Source organism: Pantherophis guttatus, chromosome 2, assembly GCF_059756535.1.
Source record: "Pantherophis guttatus breed Tessera chromosome 2, ASM5975653v1, whole genome shotgun sequence".
Lineage (NCBI taxonomy): Eukaryota > Metazoa > Chordata > Lepidosauria > Squamata > Colubridae > Pantherophis > Pantherophis guttatus.
The window spans coordinates 279,531,986-279,548,431 of record NC_142064.1 but is presented as its reverse complement, the minus strand read 5'-3'; the positions used below and the strand labels follow the sequence as shown (position 1 = coordinate 279,548,431).

General features: G+C 48.2%; 2 protein-coding genes across 10 annotated transcripts in view; one reads left to right on the top strand and one right to left on the bottom strand.

Annotated features, from left to right (window-relative positions):
• LOC117668120 (uncharacterized) overlaps positions 1-16,446 on the top strand; it is a 94,685-nt gene that overhangs the window by 37,145 nt on the left and 41,094 nt on the right. The gene's annotated exons all lie outside the window — the stretch shown is intronic.
• Positions 223-16,446, bottom strand: part of LOC148115995 (uncharacterized) — a 30,088-nt gene continuing 13,864 nt past the window's right edge. Inside the window, exons 1-4 of one of the 7 annotated variants that reach the window (XM_087884656.1) lie at positions 9,204-9,366; positions 6,407-6,489; positions 4,970-5,096; positions 223-4,774 (exon numbers count right to left, since the gene is read on the bottom strand). In XM_087884656.1, the coding sequence (XP_087740782.1) occupies positions 2,646-4,774; positions 4,970-5,096; positions 6,407-6,481 (2,331 nt within the window). In that variant the 5' untranslated portion in view covers positions 6,482-6,489; positions 9,204-9,366 and the 3' untranslated portion in view covers positions 223-2,645. Of the gene's footprint in view, positions 4,775-4,969; positions 5,097-6,406; positions 8,802-9,203; positions 9,394-16,446 lie in introns of those variants that run through there. The other 6 variants (XM_087884657.1, XM_087884660.1, XM_087884658.1 and 3 more) reach the window with 6 other exon arrangements.

The following is a 16,446-nucleotide window of genomic DNA, read 5'->3' as shown; positions in this document are numbered from 1 at the left end:
CATGCCCAGCACGTGTAAGATTGGATCAGATTCTTAACAAACGGGAGAGAGTGGATCGTGAAGCCCACACTCTCCATACTGTCAATTTGTGAAGAAAAGCCAGGCTTCATAGAAAAGGATGAAAACCTCAGATAAATAGCTTGCAAATTTGAAAATCAGCAGTTTAGAGAAGAATACAGCACCACTACCACCACCACCCCAAAAATACCAATGCTGGAGGACTTTATTATTTATTTATTTTATTTATTGGAACTTGTCAAACAAAAACAAGAACAAGAGAATAAAAATACAATGACAGGGATGATAGGCATGTTAGTGCACTTATGCACTGACCACTTAAGTATGAAATATGACTTCACTTTCATTTTTTTAAAAAAAATTATTGTGCAGTACAGTATCTTAACAGAATCCCTCAGTAAGGAGGCCATGTCCCTCTTGTTTTCCAGCATGACCTCTTGGTACAGGGCTTTTTGCTTAGAATCCAGCAGGGCCCACTCCTCCACGGAGAAAAACACAGCTACATCCTCCAATGATACCAAATTCTGACACAGGGCGGGGAAAAAAACACAACATATTCCATGAACATTCCTAACAATGAATTCAATGACTTCAATGAATTACATACGAGTCTTCTTCTTAATGAAAAACCTCCAGTTTCCAAGTAGGGCAAATAAGCATTTTAGGATATTGAATAGTTAGTAGCTGGAACAGTAAAGTCTACAATAAGCCACAACACAATTGTAACTGATTAGTTAAAAGTGCTGACTCATGCAGGATGCAATCTACACTGCGATTGGTTGATGTAGGTATAAAGGGGGAGTTTCCCTTTTTTTCCCTTCCTTTTTTCCTTCTGTGTGTTCTGCATGATGTGTTAGACCAGTGATGGCTAACCTTTTCGCCATCGCATGCCAGGAGTGGGGGGCGGGGGGGTTGTTCGTGCACCTATGTGCCCACATCCATAATTCTATGTGCCCCCCCCACGCATGCACATGCAAACCCCCCCGCTTCTGGCACATGATGGCCCGGTAGGTCCTTTTTTCTCTCTCACTTGGCTCTAGAGCCTGTTTGCCAACTTCCGGTGGGACCAGAAGCCCTGTTTTTTGCTGTCTCCAGCCTGCAGAGCCTCTCTAGAGGTCTGGGGAGGACAAAAACGGCCTTCCTCACCCCTCCGGAGGCCGAAAACGGCCCATTTGCCAACTTCCTAGAGAGGCTCTGGAGGCTGGGGACAGCAAAAAAGGGCCTTCCCCACCCCCCCAGCCCTCCAGAACTGGCCGCTCGCCGCCTGAAACGCGGCTCTGAAAATTGGATTGGGGAATCCGGACAGCGGTGGCTGGAAAAGAGGGGCGTTTGACTTTAGGAGCTCCCGTTCGGCTCGCTTGGCTCCGGGGGGCACAAAGGGGTTAGGCAGCGGTGGCGGAGGCTCCTCACATTGCTGGAGAGTGAAGTCATCGCGGCCACTCTGCCCTGAGCTGCCTGCTGGGTGGCTAGAGGGGTGACCAGCCGCAAATCATGGCACCCGCCTTGTTCCCCAAAGCTGCCGTGTGGATTCCCCACCCCAGACTGTCCGGAATTATTATTCATTTCATTTTTACAATCATTCGATTTCCCGTTTCTTACTACAATTCATATTTCAATTCTAAGTATATATAGCATATTTCTCTTTCATTTCTTTTTCTCCCTTTTCATTTTTATTTTTGCCTTTTTCTTTCCCTTTTTTCTTTTGCGCTTTAAAATCTTGAACTCTCCCATTTTGCCCTATATTTCCCCTTGTTTCCCATCTCTTTTCTCCTTTTCTTATTTCCCCTCTGTTTATCCCAGTGTAATCATTTGTATTTCATAATCCTGGACTCTTCTATTTTGCCCTGCATTTCCTGTTGTTTTCCACACTTTTTCTCTCTTTTTTATCTTTTCACTGTTAATCCCCAGTGTAACCATTTAAACTTTTTATGTTCTTTCTATTCCACCCTTCTTTCCTTCTTTGTCTCCTTCCATCCTTTTTGTTTTTTCCATTGTTAATCCCAATGTAATCTCTAAAAACCTCCTTTTTATTGTTGCTATTCACATATTCAATTAGTTTTTCAAAATTAATCTCATTGTCTTTATCTTCTTTTTTATTTTCAGTCTCTGTATCTTACTTCTCTGTCTTTATTTCCTTGTCAGTTTGAGCATGCTCTATTTCAATTTTTGGGTCCTCAAGTTTCGATTCTCCATGTAACATTGTAATTATTTCTCTTATTTCCATTTTCCATGACGAGTACATCATTTCCATCATTTCTCTAATTCCCTGCGCCATTTTATTCTTTCTGGGTTGATATTATTCCAGGATGCAGCAGTTGCCAGATAACGTTGGGCCCGCTTGCCGCCTCTTCTGCATGCGCCAGGGGGTGCAAAGTGAACAGCTGGGCTGATTAACCTGAAATTGTGTCCCCCCCCCCAAAAAAGACCTAGGGCTTATTTTGGAGCCCAAAAAAATGTAAGCATGTTTTATTTTGGGTATCCAAAACTTAATTCCTAATTATAAAAGGAAATTCTTATTTTTAATGGATCAAAAAAGTCTACTGCTTTGGAACCCCTTTTCCATACACTATGCATTTTTACAGATTCTCCTGGGCATGAAGCAAATTTTGAGAATCAACACAAACCAATTAGCATCGTCTTTTCCTGCTGTGCGCCTTCTTATGTCTATTAAATTCACTACAGGTTCTGAATTTCTTTCCACACTCAATGCATTTAAACGGCTTCTCCCCTGTGTGGATTCTTTTATGACATGTAAGAGTCTTTCCGTCTTTGAAACTCTTTCCACACTCAATGCATTTAAACGGTTTCTCTCCTGTGTGGATCCTCATGTGGGAGGTAAGAGTGCCACTCTCATTATAACATTTTCCACACTCCAGGCATTTATAGGGTTTCTCCCCTGAGTGAAGCCTTCTATGGATCTTGAGTGAATGTCTTTGACTAAAGCTTTTTCCACACTCATGACATGTATACGGTTTCTCCCCAGTGTGGGTCCTCTTGTGGCTACGAAGGCTAGTGCTTATTCTGAAACTCATGCCACACTCCATGCACTTAAAGGGTTTCTCCCCTGTGTGAATCCTTTTATGCATTGTCAGTTTTCCAGAATCAATGAAGCTTTTTCCACACTCCTGGCACTGATATGGTTTCTCCCCAGTGTGGGTTCTCCTATGTACAATATAGCTTCCTTTTGCATTGAAGCTCTTTCCACATGTACGGCATTCATATGGTTTCTCTCCAGTGTGGAGTCTTTTGTGGTAACTGAGGTAACACAATTCAGTGAAGCATTTGCCACATTCGATGCACTTATAAGGCTTTTCACCCGTGTGGGTCCTTTTATGGGTATTAAGGTTACTTTTTTGATTGAAGCACTTCCCACACTCGGTGCATCGATGTGGTTTCTCTCCACTGTGGACACTTCTATGGGATGTTAAGTGGCTGGATTTACGGAAGCTCTTTCCACACTGCAGGCATTTGTACGGTTTCTCCCCTGTGTGGGTCCGTTCGTGGGCATGAAGGCCACTAGAACTGACAAAGCGCTTTCCACACTGCAGGCACTGAAAGGGCTTCTCTCCCGTGTGCATTCGATGATGGACCATAAGATGTGAAGAGCAACTGAAGCGCTTTCCACACTCCATGCATTGAAGTGGTTTTTCCCCCGTGTGGGTCCTCTCGTGTGACTTAAGATGAACTTTTTGACTGAAGCTCTTTCCACACTGCAGGCATTTATAAGGTTTCTCCCCTTTATGCATCCTATTATGTTTAGTTAGCGTATCACGTCTATTGAAGCTTTTTCCACACTCTAAACATTCATAGGGTTTCTCCTCTGTGTGAATCCTATTATGGCAAGTAAGGGAATCGGTGGTCCTGAAGCATTTTCCACATTCTGTGCATTTATACGGCTTCTCTCCAGTGTGGATCCTCTTATGTGAACTGAAATTGCCTTTTTGGGTGAAACTCTTCCCACACACTGTGCAATGATACGGCTTTTCCCCTGTATGGATCCTATTATGGTAAGTGAGGTGACTTGCAGAGCGGAAGTACTTCCCACATTCCAGGCATTTACATGATTTCTTTCCAGTGCGGCTTTTTTGGGGATAATTTGGCTCCTTCTTCCACGTAAGCCTCGTTCTACCCTTCCTGCATTTATGCAACTTCTCTTCTCTGTGGATGCTTTGATGGGAAGTAAGGGAGGTGCTGTCTCTGAAGGTCTTTCCACAGGTGATGCATTGATGCTGCTGCTTCTCTTCGTGGACCCTCTTATGTGAACTAAGATGATTTTTCTGCCTGAAGGTCCTTCCACAATCCAGACATTTGTGTGGATCCTCTGCTTTGTGAATTTTTTTATGTGATGCAAGGGAGCGGCTTGTATTGAAGCTTTCTGCACACTCCGTACATTTGTACATTTCCCCTCCTTCTTGTATGCTTTCATGTAAAGGAGGAGGAAGGGTCCCTCTGCAGTGTTGCCTGCTTTCATCCTGTTTCTCTCCAGCAGGGCTTTTGCAACAGTTACATAATCCAGATTCATCTAGGAGTGTTTTCCCACACTTTGAACATATTTCTTTTTCTTGGCAATCATCTCCGTCCAATAAGACATTGGGATCTGGACAAGGTAAACCAGAACAATTCTCCAGCTTCAACGTTAACTGATTTTGCTCAGAACTTTGCTTTCCATATATTTTTTCTTCAATTTCTTTTTTGTCTTTTGGCAAAGGTGCTGCTGCCTCTTGGCCAGAATCCTCCATCTCCCATCCGTCACCTGCTTGTAACAGAAAAAAAGAAAAGTTAAGACAAACTTAGGTGTGAAAAGGATGAAGCACGATTGCTGTACTTGAACATTTATCACTATTCTTCCAAATTCCCATTTGTCCAAAACATGATGCTATGCTTGTTATTAAGTTGATATAAGATTTGACCTTTGGCTCCTAAATGTAAATATCTCAACAGAATCCCTTACCTAAGGAGGCCATGTTCCTCTTGGTTTCCAGCATGACCTCTTGGTACAGGGCTTTTTGCTCAGAATCCAGCAGGGCCCACTCCTCCACGGAGAAAAACACAGCTACATCCTCAAGCGATACCAAATCCTGACACAGGGAGAGGAGAGAAACCACAACGTATTCCATGAACCTTCCTAACAATGAACACTTCAGTGAATTACATTTGAGTCTACTTCTTAATGAAAAACCTCTAGTTTCCAAGTAGGGCAAACAAACATGTTAGGATATTGAATTTAGAATCTGAAACAGTAAAGTGTCAAATAGGCCGGAACAGAATTGTAACTGATTAGTTAGAGAGTGCTGACTCATGCATGATGCAATCTACGCTATGATTGGTTGCTGTAAGTATAAAGGGGCGTTTCCCTTTTTTCCCTCCTTTTTTCCTTCTGTATGTTCTGCATGATGTTTTAGATTTACCTCATGATGTTCCTGACTATCTTATGTTCTTCCTTTTCTGGATGATGACAAAGACTGTGGTAAATTTGTAGGTTAAACATATTTATATTTATATAAAATCTACAAGTCTGTGTCAGTGTCTCTGACTTTATCTGGACAGCTGCTGGGCAATTTCATGACCGAACATCTTCCCTGGAGAACCTTTCCAAAAACATAAAGTGCCTCTGGCTATAGATACATCTAGTTAATGTTTTACTGGTTTGTCCGATGCCGCAGGAGCAGCAACCACATATTCGTTTGTTGTCCATTGATGGGCTTGACCTTGGATATGTTGATTGAATCCAACATTGGGTTAATTGTACCCAGTGTGGTGAGCCAATGAATCCTTCCAAATCAAGTGGGTTCACCGTTTAATTTCTGTGCAAAAGTCAAGCTTGAACTTTACTTTTTACTTTAGGCTTTCATGGTCAACACTTTTTAAAAATCCTTAGTAAAGACCACATCTGGAAGATGTGAAGACTTTGGAAAAAGTGCAAAGAGCAACTAAGGATTAAAGGCCTTGAGACTAAAACATATGAAAAACGGTTGCAGGAACTGTATATGGCTAGTCTGGAGAAAAGAAGGACTAGGGGAGACATGATAGCCGTGTTCCAGTATTTGTGGGGCTGCCAGAAGCAAGAGGGGCTCAACTTATTTTCCAAAGCACCAGAAAGCAGGACAAGAAACAATGGATGGAAACTAATCATGGAGAAAGGCAACCTGGAATTAAGGAGAAACTTCCTAGCAGTGAGAACTATTGACTAATGGAACGGTTTGCCTTCAGAAGTTGTGGGCTGGAGGTTTTTAAGGACAGACTGGACACCCACTTGTCTGAAATGGTATCGGGTCTCCTGCTTGAAACAGGGGGATAGACTAGAAGATCTCTAAGACCCCTTCCAATTGTGTTATTCTGTTATTGCGAGATTGGCACATCTGGGGAGGGGAGGGAAGAATCCTCCTACCTGCCTTGGAAGCTCAACCTTTGTTAATCCTCCACTATAAAGACCTGAGGTTCCGGGGGATGAAGACGAGGCCATGAGAGTGTCTAGGAGTGAAAAAAAAACAGCAAGGGAATAATTTGCCATCAAACATCCTAATGATATTCCTGAGCATCCAGTGCAGAAGGCTGATTTTAGCCTATTTCTAGGCTAACTAGGGAACCCCTTTATGTGAGTCCCTTGCAGCCACACCAACAATACATAGAAGCTCACCCTGGGTGAGAAGAAAACTGAAAGGGGTGGAAGGACCAGAGATTGGATTCAGAGACTCCTGACAGCTTTTCACAGGACCTTTGCAGCATCCCCATGGTCACCTGATCAAAATTTGGACACTGGGCAATTGGCTCATATTTGTAATGGCTACAGAGTCTCAGAGTCATGTGACCCCATTGCAATCTTCCCACAAGCAAAGTCAATAGAGAAGCCAGATTCCCTCAACCACCGTGTTACTAACTGAACAACAGCAGGGTGGTTCACTTAACAAATGTAGCAAGAAAGGTCATAAAAAGGGGGAAAACTCACTTAGCCACTATCGCGCCAAGCAACAGAAATTCTGGGCTCGATTGTGGTCCTAAGTCAAGGACTACCTGTATTCAGATTCGGACAATGGCTGGGATAGATCTGGAATGATTTCTTTCATGCTTTCATATTTCAGTGACATCAGCAGGAAGTACAGTTGTTTGATTGACAGGAGATACAGTAAGGAAGGTGCCAAAGAAGCCATGCCGACATCCTGCAGCATTAAGGATTTTTAGCAAGACAGTTGTGGTTTCTCTCTCACCTTTCCCAGATATGGGACATAGGTCTTTATTTCAGCCATTTCAAGGTACGAATCTTGATCCCCAGAATCCTGACTAAGCTCACTGGAAGCTTTTAAGAAGAGACTGGACAGCCAATTGTCTGAAATGGTATAGACCAGTGTTGGCAAACTTATGGCATGCGTGCCGGAAGTGGCACGCAGAGTCATGTTGCCATTCCTCTTCCGGGTTTCCAGGGTACGCATGCGCACCAGCCAGCTAGTCTGCGGGTTACTGGTGCGCATGAGTGCATGACAATCAGCTGGCCTTTAATGTGGGTGTGCACCGGCTATGCCATCGTTGTCCTCATACGGCCCCGTGATCACCCCTTCCCAGACAGGAGCACTGCCACCCGTCATTCCCCTATGCCCGGCTGCCTGCTTGCCTCATCACGCCATCGCCACTGCGAGGAAAGGCCCTGCAGCTGCGCTGCCTGGAATCCACGTGGGCTGGCGCAGGGGGAGGACAGATATGGCTGCCTGGACGCTGCCTGGAGGGCGAGGGTGGCTGGAGGAGGAGCGGCTGCTGCCTTATAGCCAGCGCGATCAGCTTGCTACCACCCTCTCTCCCCCAACTGCTCCTGCCATCGCTGGGGAAGGGGAGCACAAGAACCGCCGCTGCCGGATGCAAGGGGGTGGTGGGAAGGATCTGCGATCTGCGGTTTCCCTGTCTCCGCACCCGAGCAGGTTGTCCAGGGAAAGGGATTGAAGCCCCAGCCCACTGCTTCTGGCGCTGGCACCCCCTCATCCCCAGCGGTTCTTGTGGTGCCAGAAGCAGCAATTGGGGGCTTCAATCCCTGCCCCTGGAGCTCGCTGGGGAGAAGGGAAGCCCCAAAGCAGATCTTTCCCCCACCCCTTTGTACCCAGCCAAGCCGAGCCGGTTCTTGCGCTTCACTCCCTGCTTCCGAAAGGGAGTGACTGCACATGCACAATGCACAACGTATGCATGGGGGAGTGTGCGCAATGTGGGGTGCATGCGTGGGGTGTCACGTGTGTATGCGCATGTGTGGGGGGTTGCATTGCATTATGGGTGCTGGTATGCACGGGGGTTATCGCGCGCGCACACACACACACTTCCGGCATGCAACGAGAAAAAGGTTCGCCATCACTGGTATAGACTCCTCCTCCTCAAGCAGGGGGTTGGACTAGAAGACCTCCAAGGTCCCTCCCAACTCCAAGTATGTTATTCTATGTTTATATAATGTCCACCGTCCTTATCAGATGATAGAAACTCTTTTCAAAGCTGGGACTTGCCCTTTGGAATACCCCACTGTAAAAGAGGAAAATTAGGGCCCTTTTATTGCTGGTGGACTTCAACTCCCAGAATTCCTGACACAGCTGGCTCGGGGATTCTGGGAGTTGAAGTCCACCAGTCCTAAAAGGGCCCTAGTTCCCCACCCCTGGCCTACAGCAACCTTTCCCAATCTTGGGAGCTGTAAAATAGGTGGACTTCAACACACATGGAGAATTCTGGGAGCAGAAATCCACATGCCACAAAGTTGCCAAGGCTGAGAAACAGCGGCCCACAGGAAAAGGCCGATAAACGCACCCAAGACTCTAAAAACGCAGTTAAATTGAAGAATGGAAACGAATAGAAGGGATGAAAGCAACGAGGGCGAAGAGATTAAAGGGCCTCAGGAGGAGCCTTTCCCCGATGCTCCCTCCGGAGGCGGCTCCTCTCGACACAAGGGCTCCTGGGAGGGATCGCCCCCTTTTCTCCCCGCCGCTTCCGCAGCCCTCGAACTCCCAGCCTCCCGGATCTGAAGCGGCCCCAGAGAAAAGGAAAAGGAGGGGAAACGACCAGGAATAATAATAGTAATAATAATCATCATCTCCCCCAGGAGAAAGTGGGGACTGCAGGAGGATCTTAGCAGCGCCCCAAGAAGCTGCACTGAAGGGTCTCCTGTCCCAGCATTTCCCCAGGTGGGAAGAAGGAAGGAAGGGAGGGAGGGAGGAGCTGCTCACCTGGCGCTCCATAGGAAAGAGGCGGCTCTGTTTCTTGTTCCAAGAGAGGCGCGCAAGAAAAGATCCGCTTTCCTCGCAGCCCCACCGGCTGAGCTTCCTTCCTTCCCGGCCACGACCCCAGCCAGGAGTCTGCACAGAACCAAACAGGAAGCGCTTATAGCTCCTCCCCTCTCCGTCCAGCTCCTCCCACTCTCTAAAGGGCTGAGAGCGCCGCCCACTCTGGGTGCCCCTGCTTGCCCCCCCCCGCTCCCCCCCCCCGTGGGATGGTCAGCTGGAGGGCGAGTCCATTGCTCCTTTGCCCCAGGGAGAGAACCGGGGGAGAGGGGGAGGGGAGGAAGCCCAGGATGGGAGGAGGGAAGGGAAAGGGATGCGGAGCAGCAAAGTTACACATTACAAATTAAGGGAGTTGGAAGGGACCCTGTAGGTCATCTAGTCCAACCTCCCCAAGCAGGAGACCCTGCACCATTTCTGACAGATGGCAGTCCAGTCTCTTCTTGAAAGCCTCCAGTGATGAAGCTCCACAACCTCCCAAGGCAACTTCTGTTCCATGGGTGGATTGTTCTCACTGTCAGAAAATTCCTCCTTGTTTCTAGGTTGAATCTCTCCTTGATCAGTTTCCATCCATCATTCCTTGTCTGGCCTTCAGGTGCTTTGGGAAACAGCTTCACCCCCTCCTCTCTGTGGCAGCCCCTCAAATATTGGAGCAGTGGTATCATGTCTCCCCTGGTCCTTCTCTTCCCTAGACTAGCCGTGCCCAGTTCCTGTAACCGTTCTTCATCTGTTTTAGTCTCCAGTCCCCTAATCATGTTTGTTGGTTTCTACGGTCTCAACATCTTTTTTATAGTGTGGTGACCAAAACTGGATGCAGTACTCTTGGTGTGGTCTTACTAGGGCTTTATAGAGTGGTATCAGTACCTCCCTTGATCTTGATTGTATCCCTCTGTTAATACAATTTAGGATTGCATTGGCTTTTCTGGCTGCCACCACACACTGCTAGCTCATATTTAGATGGTTGTCCACTAAGACTCCAAGATCCTTCTCACAGGTATTGCTATTAAACCTGGTTTCACCCAGTCTATATTTGTACTTTTGGTTTTTCTTGCCTTAGTGTAGGACTTTACTTTTCTCTATATTGACTTTCATTTTGTTAGATAGGGCCCAGTGTTCAAGTCTGTCAGGATCCATCCCCACCCCACGCATCCCCACCCACCCCTGCTCCTGGCACATGATGGCCTGGTAGGCCCGTTTTTCTTTCTTATCTGGTTCCAGATCCTCTCTATGCATCTGGAAAGGGCGAAAACAGCCTTTCCCACTCCCTTGGAGGCCTTACGGAGGCTGAAAGGAGCCATTTCCCAAATCTCAGTGGGACAGAAAGTGACAATTTTTGCTGTCCCCAGCCTCCAGAACCTCTTGGAGTCTCTCTAGGAGCCTCTAGGAGCCTCTCTAGGAGTCTCTGGAGGCTGGGGACAGGAAAAAACGTGACTCCCAAAGACATGGACAGGATTCTGGGTAGACTGAGCACGGCCACATGTTTATTGGACCTGTGTCCCTCCTGGTTGGTGCTGGCTTCTCGGGAGGTTACACGAGGCTCGCTCCAGGGGATTATTAATGCCTCCTTGAGTGAGGGTGACTTTCCCACCACCTTGAAAGAGGCGGTGGTGAGGTCTCTCCTCAAGAAGCCTTCCCTGGACCCGGCGGTGTTAGCGAATTATAGTCCAGTCTCCAATATTCGCTTTGTGGTGAAGGTTGTTGAGAGTGTGGTGGCGCGACATCTTCCCCAGTACCTGGATGAAACTCTTTATCTAGATCCATTCCAGTCGGGCTTCAGGGCTGGGTACAGCACGGAAACGGCATTGGTCGTTGATCTCTGGAGGGCTCGGGACAGGGGTTGTTCCTCTGTCCTGGTCCTATTAGACCTCTCAGTGGCTTTTGATACATAGACCATGGTATCATGCTGCACCGGTTGGAAGAGTTGGGGGTGGGGGGCACTGTGTTGCGGTGGTTCTCCTCCTTTCTCTCCAACTGGTCACAGTCTGTGTTGGCAGGGGGGCAGAGGTCAACCCCGAGGCGCCTTGTATGTGGGGTGCCACAGGGATCGGTCCTCTCACCCCTTTTGTTCAACATTTATGTGAAGTCACTGGGTGAGATCATCCATAGTTTCGGGGTGAAGTACCATCAGGACGCTGATGATACACAACTGTACATCTCCACCCCGGAACACCCCAATGATGCCCTTGAAGTGATGTCCCAGTGCCTGGAGGCTGTGCGGATCTGGATGGGGAGAAACAGACTCAGGCTCAACCCATCCAAGATCGAGTGGCTGTGGTTTCTGGCATCCCGATATAGTCAGTCGGTGCCATCACTGACTATTGGGGGTGAGTCGTTGGCCCCCACTGACTATTGGGGACGAGTCGTTGGCCCCCACGGAGAGGGCTTGCAACTTGGGTGTCCTCCTGGATACACGGCTGTCTTTAGAAGAGCATTTGACGGCTGTGGCCGGGAGGACTTTCTATCAGGTCTGCCTGATCCACCAGTTGTATCCCTTTCTGGATCGGGACTCCTTACGCACGGTCACTCATTCCCTTGTCACTTCCCGCCTAGACTACTGTAATGCTCTCTACATGGGGCTCCTCTTGAGGAGCACCCGGAGGCTGCAACTGGTCCTGAATGAGGCCGCGCGGGTGGTTATGGGAGCAACGTGGCGTTCCCATGTAACACCTCTCCTGTGCGAGCTGCACTGGCTCCTGGTGGTCTTCCGGGTGCACTTCAAGGTTTTGTTTACCACCTTTAGAGCAGTGCATGGCTTAGGGCCTGGGTACTTACGAGACCGCTTTCTGCCACCAGTAGCCTCTCACCGGCCAGTACGTTCCCATAGAGAGGCGCTCCTCGTCGGTCAAACAGTGTCGACTGGCAACCCCCAGGGGAAGAGCCTTCTCTGTGGGGGCACCTGCCATTTGGAACGAGCTCCCCCCGGAGATACGGAGGATCCCGGATTTGCGCACTTTCCGCCGTGCTGTTGAGCATCAAGCAGCACTCGACACCATGACCACAAACGCTGAGCCATGAACACAGCGCTTCCCAGGGGGGTGGTGCAGGTATGGGTGTCACGAGGTGCTGGTGGTGGGGTTAGGGCCCATGACTAGGAGTCTATGGAGCACGGGTGCTTATTGGGGATCGCGGAGACCTGGTGGGAACGGCGATCGGTTGGCAGCGACGGCAACGGAGAGGTAGCGGCCGGCGCGGATGAAGTCAGTACTGTGCGCCCAAAGTGTAGCGGCGGGAATTACGATCGCACCCAGCTGTTTAGGGTTTTGAACCACACCCTCGCAATCAGCTCTATAAAAGAACGCTGGGGTTAGCTCTCGATAGCCGCGTCTTTGCTTTGCTTTGCATTCCAGCTTCGAGAAAGAGCTGACATCACGAATAAACCAAGATACTCCGCTGTTTGTCTCGAGTGTATTTCTTGTGAATTTGTGATCGTGGGCTAACGGAGACCGAGACGTGCCCTCAAGACCTTTCTATTTCAACAGGCTGGCCTGGCCTAACTTCCTTTTAATTGTTAATTTTAAATTTGTTTTAAAACAATAGGGGTGTTTTAATTTGTTTGGGCCAAATTATTTAATGTGTTTTTATATTGTTTCTTAAATTTTGTATTATGTGTGTTTTATCTTTTGGCTGTTCACTGCCCTGAGTCCTTTGGGAGTAGGGCGGTTTATTATTTATTTATTTATTTATTTATTTATTTATTTATTATTTATTTATTTATTTATTTATTTATTTAATTTCTATACCGCCCTTCTCCCAAAGGACTCAGGGCGGTGTACAGCCTGATTAAAAGCACAAAGACAGAGAAAATTTAAAAATAATTAAAATTATTAAATGATAGGTTCAATTTAAAACACCAAATTTAAAATCCCATATTTTAAAACCAATTAAAATCAGTTCATTCCAAAGGGCAGGGGCTCCCACAGAGAAGGCCCTCCCCCTGGGTGTCGCCAGCCGACATAATTTGGCTGATGGCACCCTGAGGAGACTCTCTCTGTGGGAGCGGACTGACCGGTGGGAGGCTACTGGTGGCAGAAGACGGTCTCGAAGCTATCCAGGGCCAATGCCATGGAGCGCTTTAAAGGTGGTAACCAACACCTTGAATCGCACCCGGAAGACCACTGGGAGCCAGTGCAGCTCGCGCAGGAGGGGTGTCACGTGGGCACAATGAGTTAATCCGAAATAAAGTAAAGTGCAATCCTCCCACTTCCCCCCCCCCCGCTCCTGGCACATGATGGCCCGGTAGGTTCTTTTTTCTTTCTCACTTGGCTCCAGAACCTTTCTAGGACTCTGGAGAGGGCCTTCCCCACCCATCTGGAGGTCGTCCAGAGGCCAGAAATGGCCTGTTTGCCAACTTCCGGTGGGACCAGAAGGCCTGTTTTTTGCTATCCCCAGCCTGCAGAGCAGTGGTGGGTTGCTCCCGGTTCCCACCGGTTCGTAATAACCTGTAGTCAAAAAATTTAATAGTTCAGAGAAACGGTAATAAGATTGGCTGGCCACGCCCCCAAACCGGTTCCCGGCCTGGTCGCCGTTCACTTACCCTGCCCACTCCCAATCTATTGCTGCTTCCTGAGTCCCAGCTGATGGCTAGAGGGGAAAAAACTGTTTAAACTCTTGCCGTGGGGCTTCAAAGGGCCGCCCTACAGCTGATCAGTGTTAAAAGAAAACAAATGAGTAGACCGGTGCCTGCAAAAATAGAGAAAACAGCCCCTTTCAGCTTCAGCATAGGTTAATTTCCACAAGTTGATTAGATCGGCCTTCCGACTCTCAGCTGTTTTGCGCAGGGGTCTGTAGCTGCAAAGAGTCCTGGAGCAGATTTTTTTCCCCTAGCTATGCTGAAAAAGCGAAACTGAAAGTAAAGCAGGGTCTTTTTTTTTAATTTGATTTATATGCCGCCCTTCTCCGAAGTCTCAGGGCGGCTTACAATGTGCTCAGCAATAGCCTTCATCCTTTTGTATATTTATACAAAGTCAGCTTATTGCCCCCACAATTGGGTCCTCAATTTACCTACCTTAGAAAGGATGGAAGGCTGAGTCAACCTTGAGCCTTGGCGAGATTCGAACCCTGCAGTAATTGCAGGCAGCTGGTCTTAATAACCAGCTTAATAACAGGGTGCCTTAAACCCCTGTACTACCAAGGCTCTTTGCTGCAACGTGACAAAATGAGGCAGAGAGAGATTTCTTTTTCTTTTTCCTCACCAAAAAAGGTAGGTGCAAAACTGCAAACAATGGGAAATTTAGGGCAAAAGAGGAGAGTTCAAGATTTTAAAACACAAAAGAAAAAAAGCTCTATTTAACTAGGGAATTGTAATAATTGAGAGACTATTATTTTACTTTATTTTACTTTTAATTTGTATACCGCCCTTCTCCCGAAGGACTCAGGGCGGTGAACAGCCAACAATAAAATACATACATAGAAAATTTAAAAAACAGAAATAAAATCGAATTAAATAATTTGGCCCAGACAGATTAAAACCCCAACCAATTTAAAATAGATTTAAACTTTGAAAATTAAAAGATATTAAAAATATTAAAATATTAAAATTGTTTAAAAAGAGGGAGAAAGTTAGGCCAGGCCCGCCTGGTGAAATAAAAAGGTCTTTAGAGCGTGGCGGAAGGTGCACAGATCCAGGATCCTCCGCATCTCCGGGGGGAGCTCGTTCCAGATAGTAGGTGACCGCACAGAGAAGGCTCTCCCCCTGGGGGCCGCCAGTCGACATTGTTTGGCTGACGGCACCCGGAGGAGCCCCTCTCTATGAGAGCGTACCAGCCGGTGGGAGGCTATTGGTGGTAGGAGGCGGTCCCGCAAGTACCCAGGACCTGAGCCATGGAGCGCTTTAAAGGTGTTAACCAAAACCTTGAAGCGCACCCAGAAGACCACCGGGAGCCAGTGCAGTTTGTGCAGGCGTGGTGTTACATGGGAGCGCCATGTCGCTCCCATTACCACCCACGCGGCCGCACTCTGCGCCAGTTGGAGCCTCCGGTTGCTCCTCAAGGGGAGCCCCATGTAGAGAGCGTTACAATAGTCCAGGCAGGAGGTGACGAGGGCATGAGTGACCGTGCGTAAGGAGTCCCAATCCAGAAAGGGACGCAACTGGCGGATCAGGTGAACCTGATGAAAAATCCTCCCAGTCACGGCCATCAAGTGCTCTTCTAAAGACAGCCGTGAATCCAGGAAGACACCCAAGTTGCGCGCCCTCTCCGTGGGGGCCAATGATTCGCCCCCAATAGTCAGTGATGGCACCAACTGACTATATCGGGACGTCAGAAACCACAGCCACTCGGTCTTGGATGGGTTGAGCCTGAGCCTATTCCTCCCCATCCAGATCCGCACGGCCTCCAGGCACCGGGACATCACTTCAAGGGCATCGTTGGGGTGGTCTGGGGTGGAGATGTACAGCTGGGTGTCGTCAGCGTACTGGTGGTACTTCATCCCGAAACCACAGATGATCTCGCCCAGCGGCTTCACATAAATGTTGAACAGGAGGGGCGAGAGGACTGACCCTTGCGGCACCACACATATGAGGGGCCTCAGAGTCGACCTCTGGCCCCCTGTCAACACAGACTGCGACCGGTCAGAGAGAAAGGAGGAGAACCACTGCAACACAGTGCCTCCCACCCCTAACTCTTCCAACCAGTGCAGCATGATACCATGGTCAATGGTATCAAAAGCCGCTGAGAGATCTAACAGGACCAGGACAGAGGAGCAACCCCTGTCCCTAGCCCTCCAGAGATCATCTACCAACACGACCAATGCCATTTCCATGCTGTACCCGGGCCTGAAGCCCGACTGGAACGGATCCAGATACGTCGTTTCATCCAGGTGCTGGGGGAGCTGATGCGCAACCACACTCTCAACAACCTTCGCCACAAAGCAAAGGTTGGAGACCGGACGATAGTTTACCAACATTGCCAGGTCCAGGGAAGGCTTTTTGAGGAGAGGCCTCACCACTGCCTCTTTCAAGGCGGCGGGAAAGTCACCCTCACCCAACCAAGCATTTATAATCCCCTGGAACCAGCCTCGTGTCACTTCCCAGGAAGCCAGCACTAACCAAGAAGGACACGGGTCCAATAAACAAGTGGCCACGTTCAGTCTGCCCAGAATTCTGTCCACGTCCTCAGGGGTCACAGGATCAAACTCATCCCAGATAACATTCTCAAGATCTGCCCCAGTCCCTCCCCCTGAGACTACTCAGTCG